At 34.6% G+C, this 13,004-nt stretch overlaps 1 protein-coding gene across 1 annotated transcript in view; it reads right to left on the reverse strand.

The window, feature by feature from the left end:
- Positions 1 to 9,483: 9,483 nt before the first annotated feature.
- Positions 9,484 to 13,004, reverse strand: part of LOC113496773 — a 22,642-nt gene continuing 19,121 nt past the window's right edge. The window contains exon 13 of the mRNA XM_026876095.1: positions 9,484 to 9,503. Within this exon, the coding sequence (XP_026731896.1) occupies positions 9,484 to 9,503 (20 nt within the window). The remainder of the gene's footprint in view (positions 9,504 to 13,004) is intronic.

Genomic DNA, 13,004 nt, shown 5'->3' on the forward strand with positions numbered 1-13,004 from the left:
GCATTTCGATTATACGGATAGACTGGGGAAACTGAAATTAAACTTGATCAAAATATTAATGAGATACGCGTGCTTAGTATGTTTGAGACTTCGAGCTGATGCCAATATTATTATAAAAATAAGATCAATATAAAAACGGTATTTTAAAATAAGGTTCTGCTTCTTGAAATGCTATTATGTATGGAAGATTGGGTTAAATTACTTAATTTGCTGTAATAGCGAGCTAGTACGTAAGAGAATGTTGGTTGTGTAGGTGGAACCAGTTTGCGTTCACATTACATTAAAGTGGACATTATTGACTCGAGTAAACCACTTCCTACCCCAAGTGTACGAAAAAGTTGCCAAACGACCTTAAGTTCACTGCAGAAAACATTTGTACGGCATTTAATTAGTAAGTTTATTTTGATTTTATACTATTTTTCTCTGAGATATAGACCAAAATAAAGTTATAAAATAAAATAGCACGAATGAACCTCTCTACCTAACTTATTGTTCAGAGAATAAAGACTAGTACGACAGGTACGAGAGACATCACATCTAAAACCCAATTTACTTTAAAATGACTGGAGAAAATAACATTGCTGACGAAAGCAAGTAAAATAAAAACGTTTCACCGTGGTTTTTTAACATTTTTTTTGTTAAAATCTTACTCGGTTGGTTTTAATGCGGAAAAAATTTAACACTTTATGAAGTACCGGTTAACTACCTGCTTTGAAAGAGTTTTACACAGAGGATGCTAAAGAGCCTGATGAGAACTTGTATAAACTTCGAGGGTGCTGCGGTAGAGTGCAGTTTGTTGGCTCTCGTGCGGAGAATTAATGTATGAACCAGAATTATGCCGAAAGCTCTCGTGTTAACTGACATAATCATCTCGCTGCTTTAATGTTAAATAATAAACAACCATTTTCACCGGCAACATTTTGCATCTCAACACAAGTTACTATGTAGTATTGGATATTCAATATTTCAAATTTATAAATGCAAAATAAAACCTTATTGCAATTCTATGATCTCTAGGTCCCAATACTAAATAGAAAGTTCGTTCGATCGCGTTCAATTTGTTCATGAAAAATGTAATTCAATACCATCGCAGCTGCACTCAGAACGAATGAGAAGCCGTTGCGATGCAAAATTCATTTATCACGGATCCCAGTTACTTGATAGAGCCGAGGTGTCACTAATGGACTGGAAGAAGTGAAATGTCGATGTACAAGAAAATCTCAGAAGGAAAATCTGAAATAGAACATCTTTAAGTCAATTTGTTTCTGCATTTGATATTCATTTTACTTGGAATAAAGTGAGACAGTAACGAAATGCAGGATACCCTTGAATTGGAATCACTTCATACACTCATATAATTTGTTGACATGAGTTGACAAACCTTAGGCTAGACTTTCCAATTATCAGATTTCAGAAAATCTGTTTGGTCCTCAAATACCTACATTCAATAATTTAAAATTTCAAAAATTGAAGTTAGACGAACTGAATACTGAGAATTTGAAATCAATTAAAAACTTTCAAAGTAATCGCCGTCGTCAGAAACTTAATTCATTTAACTTATACATTACATTTTCCGAATTTCAGAACAATTGAATCTGTGAGAATTATACGTTTGTTTGATTGAATTTGTAAGACTTGAAATCTTCGTTTATTGTATTTGTTGCACGTCTTCGTATCTTGGCGGCGTCTACGAAAGTCTATGATTTGTTGTAATCTGATGATCCAGTCAATATCTCGACTTGATCCTACTCCCCATCTCGACTCATAATAAAAACAGGATCAAACTTCATTTTGCCTAAGCGACAACGAACGCTCGCGGTGTATAGCTTTCGAATCCAATTTTCGCTGCTTTGAAGCTTTTTGTTCTTATATTTATTACATTTGCAGTATATTCTTGTATCTTTTTTAACATCTTTGAAACTTCGTAAAACAATTTTAGTCACATTGATGGAGTGACTGTTTTTACTGAACCATAACAGTTGTTATTTCTACATACCCTTGATATATTTAAGACGTCGTGCTTGTTTTTGCGGTAAAATAATTTGTGTGTAGTTCCAAGTACAAGACATAGAGCGTGAATTTGTCAATGTCAAGCAGTTAATTTTGCAAGAATTTACTGACGAAGCATTTGGAATAATTCCCAGTTATACCCAAGGATTTAGAGCGATGTTTAAATCTTGAATATTCGTTTCCACTGCTTTATTTTCAAGAGAAACATTTCCAAAAGCTAATTGTGTAAAGTAATTTAGTTTGGACGCGAAGCGCTGTCCACGGCCGCCTTTCGTCATTTATTTTGAGGGACCCTCCATTTACCTCCCTCGCTTTTTACTCCTCGACAAATTTACAATTGTTTTAATTGCAATCCGAGGCGTATTTCTTAGTTATCAAAGTCCAATTTGCATTATCTGCTATCAAGTTAACGTTACGTTTTGCAATAAGGACTCGACGAAATTATTGCGGCCCTGTTTCTGTGTCCCAAACCATCATTTTGCTAAGTACCTACTTTTATTTTCCTTTTAACCGCTGCTCGGAAGACTTTTTATTTTGTTGTTTCTTGTTTTAATTTGAATAACTTTTTATGGCTATATGAAATGAGATTATATAATCTCTAAAGTTTTTAACACGGTGCATGTGTTTTAATTAATTACTTCGTGTATATTATTTTCTGTACTTCTATGTACTTATTTCAAGTCACTTATGTTATATAGTTGCGTAAAACCTACGTATTTTATTATTGTATCTTATTGTAATAATGCAGACTGGATTGTTCGACGGAAACAGTGGGTTCTCGAAGGTCACGATTCAAGTTAGTTACTGGTATTTGATAATAACTCGGTATTAATTATACAATCAGTTCAATCACAAGAATATTAATATCACGATTTTGCTAAAGGTTCGCAACAATTTGTTGATATAACTGTAAGGAGATATTGTTTTTATATGATACATTGACTGGTCTTCTGGGCAAAAGGCTACACAAAAGCCTTCCATAAATTCGTCTCATCTCAGACCTGAGGTTTTATCTATTTTTGTCCAAATTCTTGTTAATCTCATATGTGCTTATATTTTTCTAAACTTAATAAATGTTTTCATATTAGGATTTACAAAACAAAACACCAATATTTTACACACATTTACTGAGAACAAGCATGAACTCTGCTCATCTTTTTTCGCAACTGGCGTCTCTAATCTATTCAGATCGGAACGCAATTTTGCAGCGATGCAGACATTTTTTTCATCTTAAATTCTTTCTGCCACTCACAGTCACATGGAATTCGAATCTGTCAAGTGTGCAAAGGAATTCAATTGATTTTACTCGATAAACCGGTTGGCGAGTTATATCGATATGGCAACACTGTACGGCTGGTTAAGCGCAGTTAACCCGTGTTCAAACGTTGTGATTGTGTTGCGTGCTTTGTTTACTATTGTGAAGTGCCGACATTTTATTGAATGTTTTAAGTGATTTGAGTGTGCGGCGGATTTTATTGAAGTAAGTGTTATTATTGTGTGAAATGTTTACATACAAGTATTCCTTGTAATGTTTAAATGTAAAATGACGTTCATGAGGTGTTTAATAATTTATTTGTGCAAGACAAATGAAAACGAAATTATAACTGACATATGCTGTTTGAAATAAAAAAAACTATTCACATTTTTGCAAAATGCCTAATCATTTTTTGGTCCATTAAAAAAGCACAAACAAGAAGTTGTATGTAAAAAGTATGACTGCGTGGCAAAAAACGATTAAGTAAATCAACCTATAGGTAAGCTTAAAAGCTTTTCAGTAAAATGTTATGTGCTATCAACTAGAACACTGCCTACATTGTTTCAATGCCCACCATCATTTAGATAATGTCTGTTCACGAATTCTGGGCATTTATCTATTGGGCCGAATGATCTAAAATCAGACTAATGTTATGTGAAATAGGGCTTATTTCCGCGTGATTGGGTGCAGCTATAGTGCCTATGAGGACACGCGTGTTGTAGATACAAATTTATTAGTGTCAGGTCATCGGTTCGTACGTAGTGCACTACTGTTGACTTGGATATATTGGTGGGTCAATTTTATCGATCAATTTATGTACAAATTTATATGGCGGGCGGTTTTTATTTGAAGTTACATTTTAATGGTTTGAGGCTGAGTCTATCAAAAGCTTTTTTAAGATCTTTACTTAATCAGGGACCATATTTATCAATGTGCTAAATTACATTATTGTGATTTTACAGATAAAGCAATTCTCATTTAGTGGCAAGATTATATCAAACCATGAAAGCCGAAGATTTTAAGTGTCATATTTTGGGCCAACCGCTTAGGTAGGTACTTAAGCACCTATGTCCCGCCGGACCCGCACATTAGCCTCTTGTTTTACAGCAATCAAAATTCTTTACCATCAAAGCGTTATTTGATACCAAGTACTAACAAGTTTCTGGTTAAAATAAAGGGTCACCTATCGTTTGTTATATAAAACTGAGGATTCTTACTGTGAAATAATCATTTTAGGCGATACGATCATGTGCGTGTTGAATATCAAATACGGGATTCCCGGTACTGTACAAAATGTTGTTAAGCTCTTCAAATTTACCTTTATACCAAGTAATTCTTTGAAATATCTATCAGGTAGGTTAAGTATGAGTGAATTAAAATCTTGTTGAAAATTAGCGTTTAAATTTAAAACAAGACTATAAACCGAAATAAAGATACAATAAGAAACTGCATGTAACTAATTAGGTTGTGTGATGGATAGGCGAAAATTTCAAGAACTTGCGAAAAAGCTAGGCTAATGAAGATTTTGAATTAAAACATCCATCAATATTTCCACGTCTGTAAATTATTTCAAATGACTTGACATTCATTTTCCGCTGCTTAACACTCGACTCAGTTTCAAGGTAAAACAAAATTGGATCTCCGTTTTACCTTTAAAATATTTACTTTGATAACTTCGTCGCAATATAATGATGTACTGCAAGCAATACAAAGTCAATTCAGAATGTAGTTTTAGTGAACTTCTCCATTTATGCTATTATCTTGTAATTGGCATGTTTTGTTGGGTCAATGAGTCTTGAGTAGACGGTCAGTAAATAGGTCAGATATCATTTGCTTTGTGTTCCAACTATTTATTAACCGCAATCCTTCTTGCTATTTTAGGCTTGAATAAAACAATAGCTTCTCTTTTATTCATTTTGATAATGTTTTGCAAGTAGGATTTATTATTCTTACCAACTGTTCCTACCGTTATATATTCGATCACTCGTTCTTTAGGGTCTTAGTTTACTGTACATTATGTTAAATCGCATACATTATATAAACGCAAAAGCTTATGTGAAAACCGCCTAAGCCCATATTATTTCTACATATGCGCGGGTTCGTCTAGTACCTTTGCTATACCTATTAGTGTATATACCAATCTATCTATCTATAGATGCACCGACCCGTTAGGCGCGTTGCCCTGTTCGGGTTGCAGGAGTCATACCGTAAGGACAAACATTTGCATAGCTATTCATAGATACTGTTAGTTAGCACTTAGTTGTACATAGACGTAGCTAGAGCCTAGTTATTTATAGCCGGAGCATTTTGTATGGCATAAGGGTTACTTTAAATAGACGAACAGAAAGTGTCGTTAACAATTTCATTTCTTTTATTTTGGTAACTACTAAGCATCATAACTGGTTTTTTTTGTTTTTGGAAATATAAGCCGAAGCTCCGAAGTCATTGATATCATAATTCCGTGTACTCGTTTAACGCTTGATGTCATTTTGAAAAAAATGTAACACGATTTTTGTCGCGATTGCTTCACACTTCACACAGCAATGAAAACAATTTCTTTTTTTATTCATTCCCTCGTGAAAATTATACTAAGATACAGTCTTTATCACAAAAACTTAACATCATTCCAGTGCTCATGATAAATGGTTTCTTTTACGGTCATCTGTATCTTAGAACTCTGAGCTAGTGTAAATATTAAATGGGGCTAATGGCGCCCAACGCGTTGCGTTCACAATTATTATTAATTTGTTGTAAGTAATATTTATGTCACGAGACATTTATTTAATACCTACGTATTTTCTTATCTTTGCAATAATAAGTTAGTATTTAAGTAACACAAAAAAATAAAAAATGGCACCCAACGTGTTGTTTTGTTATACTACTTTATTTCTTTACCATCTTTTAACTTTACTAACTTCTAAATCCTCCTCATGATATACACGTTTAAATTAAAGTTCTAGTGTCATATGGCTCGAAAATACTGCGTAATCAGATTAGAAGTGAGCGGTACGGCGGTGCGGCACACTTAATAAAGTTCCCTACCGTCGCTATCGCTTGTAGTTGACTCGTTCCCGACGTAATTTGTTCCTGGAGCCTTATTAAATTCATAAGTATGCGTCGCCAGCCTTGTATGTGGTCCAAGTTGTGAATGACAGCTGGTAAGAGTTGAGGTAATTACTTTAATAGTGTGAAGTATAAAAATGAATAAAAACATAACTTACCTACTAAAAACAAGAGCGGTGTTTAACAAGAGCGCTTTCTGCAAAACATGTAGTTAAATGTTTTCTGAATAAGTAAGTACCTTCCTACAATTTTTTTAGAGTTTCTAGTTAATAATGTATATCATAGTTTTAAATAAAAAACTAAAACTCATATTACATGCTTTTAAGTTTAATTACATGCCATATTCTACCAAATACAACATATTGACAAAATTCCATTAAAATACCATATATTAATACTCTCCGCTTATCGCTTCCACCTTGAATCCATTTTCCACGATATATCACCGGCTCACACGCTTGTCGTAACACGACAGATAGTCGCCTTCCCAGGATTGTTACACTTGCAAATTCATAAGAGCTGTACCAGGGTTCCGTACGAACGACACCAACCGACTGATTTACGATGCAATTCCAAATACTTTGTATTGTCTCTGTTCTTTAGAACATAATTGTGGGATTCTAAGTAAATTCTTGTTTATTCAAGGATAAACTGAAATAAAAATATATTTACGTAGGTACATTATGCTCGTTATAACTATTTTGATTTTTTTGGGCTCGGTAACGAAGGATTCAAAGCGGAAATCTATTACTAAGGGTCCGATGTCTTTCGTCTATCCTTCCATCAGACTGTTTGAAACTCTAACATCTGTTAAAGTTTCAAACTGTCTAACTGTCGTTATGCTGCTATAACAGTAAATACTGAAAATCTAGATCTAGGTAAAGTAACGATACGGTCATAAAGTCACCTGACTCTAGTCACCGCTAGTCGCTTGGAACATGCACCATGATCACTTACAGCTCACATGGTCGTCCCGCTAAGTTGCGCCAAACTCCTCAACTTTTGGTACACGTGCAAATTTACGAACGCTAGGCTCCTTAACGTCGACATGATGAATTGTAATCACATGACGAACGTCTTAAATGGGACATACATATTCATTGCGCTTTTTGTTTACATCACTTGTCACAGGCAAAGGCAATGTTACGCAATCGGTAATACAATGATTTATTATCGCTAATAAGGGAACTTGTAATACGTAATAAATATTCAAGGTCGATTTTAATGCATATGAACGATCAGGTCGGAATATCTTTGCTTAATTACGCTATAGAGTTTTTTTTTTCAGTAGCGTTATGTGAGCGCCGGTGGCGTAACGGAATAATAAAGCAAATTGTTTGCTACCTTCATTAACACAGTTACAAACAATTTACATAACGAATGGACAGCCTACGGCTGTAGAGATATCGATCGATTTGTAAATTCAAAACCCAGCTGATAAGTCTCTACAGTAGTTATTCAAATTCAAAAAAACTCTTGTCTTTTTTGACTCTTACAAAGAGTATAAGTATAAGAATAATGTATATTTTTCTTTTTATATTGATATAGTTTTAAAAATGTAAATATTAGTTTATTTTAATTATACTGTACAACTTATATTTCGTTTTAGATATCTTTTGGATCTGCCTACCAAATCAGGCCAGCAACTCTACAACTACAAACTTTACCAGCTTTCTCAAAAAACTCTTGTCAATGTAAAAAAATATCTACATTTGAGCCACCATTGGAACCAAAACAGTATTATTGGAGATGTTGAATAAAATACAGATTAATAAAATTAATTACCTAAATGGGAACCGCCATTAACACATCCCAAATTAAACAAACCCTGTATATTTTCTCAGGCCATATAACTTGTTCATCGTAAGCCTTTGTTTCGCCAAACAAAGATACATGTCTTAGTAATCCTTTTACGATACGCCCTTCCAGTGACTTTATATCGACAATATATTTTATCTACGCTTTGGGACTAGTGTTCCTACGACTCTTTATTGCAGTGAGACAAAGATTTGTAAGACTTATCCGGGTATAGGGCTGTGTTAAAAGGATATTGTTGAAGCCTGTGCCGATTACTGTTGCACTGATTACAATTTTCTTGTTACAACTTTGAGGCCAAGAGTTTATCAATGTAAAATCTGAATAAATTTCATTTTGTTAATGGATAGATCAGTAAGATTTTCTGTGCGAGGCCTTGAACGATATCATTTTTAAGTTTTTTTCTCAGCCGTGAGTAAATACGTCGTTACGCATTTTGTGGATAAGTGGGTCTATAGGATATTTCAGGACTTAATTAAATGAATTCACACATGTTGGTAAAAAACATATCTTTTATTTAAAAGGAATGGATTACATACCAATTTGAAAATGAATCTTTTCAAACCTGTGCCTGCCAAAGGCAAATAAAAGAAGTTAAAAGTAGGTTTTTCTTAGATTGATTTTAGAAGCTATGCGTCCAGCATTATAACGTTGTTTAAGGCTACATAATAATGTATTGTTTTCTAAATAAGTTAGACCAACCGTTTTCTCTTCACCTCACTTAATAATGAAGTAGAAGTTCCACTTCCATGAAGCTTGCTTTTGTCTAAAACATTGGAGAACACTTGCCGTCGATGCGTCTCAGCCGTCCGGGCGACCGGGTGAAGACGGATGTGCTCCCCGGCTTTATTTATTATACCGGGGTAGCCTGTTGAACTGAGTCACTGTAATTTATACCTTCTTGTAAAAAACTTAATAGGATCTTTTGTAATATGCTTGAGAAGTAGGTTGTTTAAACGTTGCTCATGTAGATTTTTAAGTTATTTTGTTTTAACGGAGTGAAATTTCAAAGGTACTCGAAATAGATATGTATATAAATATCAGCTCTACAAATATCAACTGTAGCAAATATTTAACTTGAGCGTATATTTTGTTTGCGCACAAACAGAGTAAAATATTGCTTTTAAAAGATAGCGGCGTAACGTCGAACATAAATCTAAGCGAAACGTTTTGGAACCGCTGTGAAAATACGAGGCAGCATGATATACCTACATCAAAAGAGATGGATTGAAGTGTGAAAAAGTGTAACCCTAATTAGGGTACCGCGACCCCGAAGTAATCACAAACAAAACAAAATATCATGCGACGGTGGTTGATCCCTTCCTAGCCTGTTTAAAATTCTACACTCCGACCCACGCGTCTGCAGAACATAAATACAAAATTTGAATACACATACACACACGTATTTGTCATGCAAACCCGGATGAAACCACAAAAGCGTTGTTGTAATCCGGTTAACCGGTTTGGCGCCCAACCAGACGCCAAGTGATAGCTGCCAGTGACAGCTTAAAAAACTCAACGAGTTTTAGATTCGAAAATTAAATTCGCACTATGTTGGTTACTATGCGTATATTTTGAGGATTGAGGGACATTTTATCATCCGCTCCCGCATACAACCGCAGAGTGTGCTGTCATCCGGCAATCCGTATTGAAATGGACCAACGTTTGTATACGAACGAAACTAAGCTCTCGATGACATAAAATGCGCACCAGTTGCGTTTGTGTGTGTCCTATCATACATAGTGCCTCGTCTAGTACGTTCCGAGGCAGGACTCGAGTTTTGTATCTCGATGGATTATTGTTATGCTTTTATCGTACTTTGTCGCCGTTCTACAATAGACATTGGGTTCGAAAATGTAGTGATTTACCTAGATAGAGAATTAGACAATGGTAATGATCCTTTGTTATTCGTATTTATTTTCTAAACGTTTAATTCGTAATCCCATAATTCTAACGATTTAAACAAAAAAATATTTTAAGCCATCTCAGTTATTCGTAAGCGCAGTAGTACTAGTTGGCAGTTGTAACAAGCGTGGCTCTCATTGAAATAAGATATTTACTCTAGGAACTGCGTCTCCGGCGGAGTAGACTGCGATAACTTGAAATCTGTAGCTGTAAGAGGATTCCGACTGGGCTATTGTTGACGTATTCAGTAGGGCTGGCCTGACAGATACAGGCTTATTTATTTTATGTTCATTTATTTAGGCGTACATAACACACATATTGCTTTTAATTTAATGTGTTTGTTATTTTTCTTCACTTATATCAGGCCTACTTAGGCAGTTGGTTTCTAAAATAAAAGTTGCTTTGCGTTCCTTGTATTTCATTACTCTAATAACTGTATCTACTTATATGAAATACTACAAAAAAAAACTCTTTAAAGTAATTTAAACCTTTAATCCTCCGCATCCGTGAAAGGGCTTTTCCTATATAGCGCTAAAAACATAAGCCGATAAAACACGTGCATAAATCGGTGTCAGCCCTAGACGGGCGGCGAACGTAGGAGCACCACAAAGATTTGATTTAAGTTTAATCTTCTTGGCTGGTCACTTCGCAACTTGTCGCATTAATAACAGATAAAAACTGGATCGCCACCCTCCACTTTATCTTGTTTGGACGAACAATTCTAAATTGATTGTTCAAAGTTAGTGTTTTAGAGTTGAGAGTAAAGTAGTGAAATTTCTGGACGAAAACAGATCTACGAACTGGCGTCATTGTTTAAGTTGTCTTTATTGTTGCTGCTCAGTAAGTTTTAAGAAGAATTCTGATGTCAATCCTAATCCTCATACATAAATTATAAAATATTCAAGATCTTTGTGTGTATGTGTTTTTGATAGTTTTATTGGTGACTGTATATTTATCTAATCTATCTCTTATAAAGACTAGGAAGAAGAAACAAAGGTATAAGAAATAAATACAAAAAAGGACTACGATAAGGACAGGACAGCCGTCTACCGATAAGAGTAATATCATGTTTCACTAAAATCTGATATTATTCTGCATGATTAAATTTCAAAAGCTCTATTTTTACGTTCGTATCATGCATCAACATATTAAATTGAATATTTGAGGGTTTTGGATGCATTTCGAATCAATAATTAGGTTCCGTTTTTACTCTACGATTACAAAACCCAAAAGAACAATGACTAAACAGTTTTATAGATAATTATATAATATAACTAGCTGTTGCTCGCGACTTCGTCCACGTGGTTAGAATTTTCCCCGTTTTTTCCACATTTTCCATTGTATCTTCGCTCCTATTAGTCGCAACGTGATGTTATATAGCCTATAGCCTTCCTTGATATATGGTCTATTTAACACAAAAAGAATTTTTCAAATCGAACCAGTAGTTCCTGAGATTAGCGCGTTCAAACAAACAAACAAACAAACAAACAAACTCTTCAGCTTTATATATTAGTATAGATTATTATCAACAGCTAAGTTCCTTAGCTTTCTTTACGTTTCAACTTGGAGTGAAGCAGCCTTGTTGAGCGGTTCGTATTAACTAGTTTCAATGTATCAGTTCTTTTTAATTACAGTCTTAAGTAAGAAGTGCTTGTAGAAGTTTGAGTAAAGCCGGGTAAGTAGTCAACAATCTACGTAGTTACTTGGCTGTTTGTCTTGTAAAGGAGTAGAATCGGGTGAACTGCCCTTAATTGAGATACTCTTAGGGCTTTAATATGTTTTAAGGTGCGATTAGTTTACGTAAGATGACATTATAACCATCCTCGGCCTTGTATAAAGCACTGCTTATTCCTTGCCTTTGTTTATGCCATTCTGTTGCCTCTTATCCTCTTGTCCCGTCTTGATTTAATTTGACGTAATTTTTAAAGTGGAAAACATCTCTATAGTAACAGAGTAGAATTTTTGCAGAAGAAAAATATAAAATACCTTCCCGGCTAAAAGTTGAAAATGATCTCTCTTTTTGATAACAACTTGTCATTTTTATTATTATTAAATACTTATGTACATATGTTATAATGGTTTATTCACGCGTATATATCGGGATTGACCTCTGTTTGAACTATCCACAATTTCACAAGGCCAGTATATTTCTATCAGTACCAATACGACCCCCAGATAATCTCCACCGACAAACGGCGCCATTAAACGATGCACTACTTTTATTGGTCGTCCGCTGTCACGTCGCGGCATTCCGCTCTCTGGAGTCCCGTCTTACTCGATAAATTGTATTGAACCCATAAATCCACGCGGCCAATACCTCACGTAGCACCGCATATCACTTAAACTATTTTGTACAGACGGCTTTAGTGTAAAATGTAGTAGGTACTAGCCAGACTAAAATAAACTATCAGAATCGGTTAAATAAATTAAAAAAGCAATCGTTCAAGAAATAGTGACCAGAATTTTTCAGCAAAGTCTAAAAAGATAATGTATGTGATTGACACTAGATCTAATATTTTCTTTCAAAATCAAAAGTTTTTATTCCAAACAGGCCGTTTCCCAGGATTTTTTTAACGTTACAATAATGACTCCAGTTGCGTTGTGTCGTTTACTATGAATCTCTTTAACAGAATATTGTCGTATAATAAATCAACTTTAAAATAGCATACTGTAAAATGTTATATTACATATCCAATCCCCGGTAGGTACACAATGTACACATTTTCAAACATTAAACAGGTAGTCAGGTAAAATCGAATTTTAAGTGGAATCCCGATAAAAAATCTACATATACCTTGCTTAAAATTTTTGCTGAACTTTTGCTCCGATAAAATAAGGTCGGATGAAAGTAGGTATATCGAATTAATCGAAAAATTCACGGCGACCTTTTTTTTAATCTGGGTGTAATTTTCCCTCCATTTATGTGAAGGAAATTCTTTTAGCATGTTTTGTCGAA

Source organism: Trichoplusia ni, chromosome 8, assembly GCF_003590095.1.
Source record: "Trichoplusia ni isolate ovarian cell line Hi5 chromosome 8, tn1, whole genome shotgun sequence".
Classification (NCBI taxonomy): domain Eukaryota; kingdom Metazoa; phylum Arthropoda; class Insecta; order Lepidoptera; family Noctuidae; genus Trichoplusia; species Trichoplusia ni.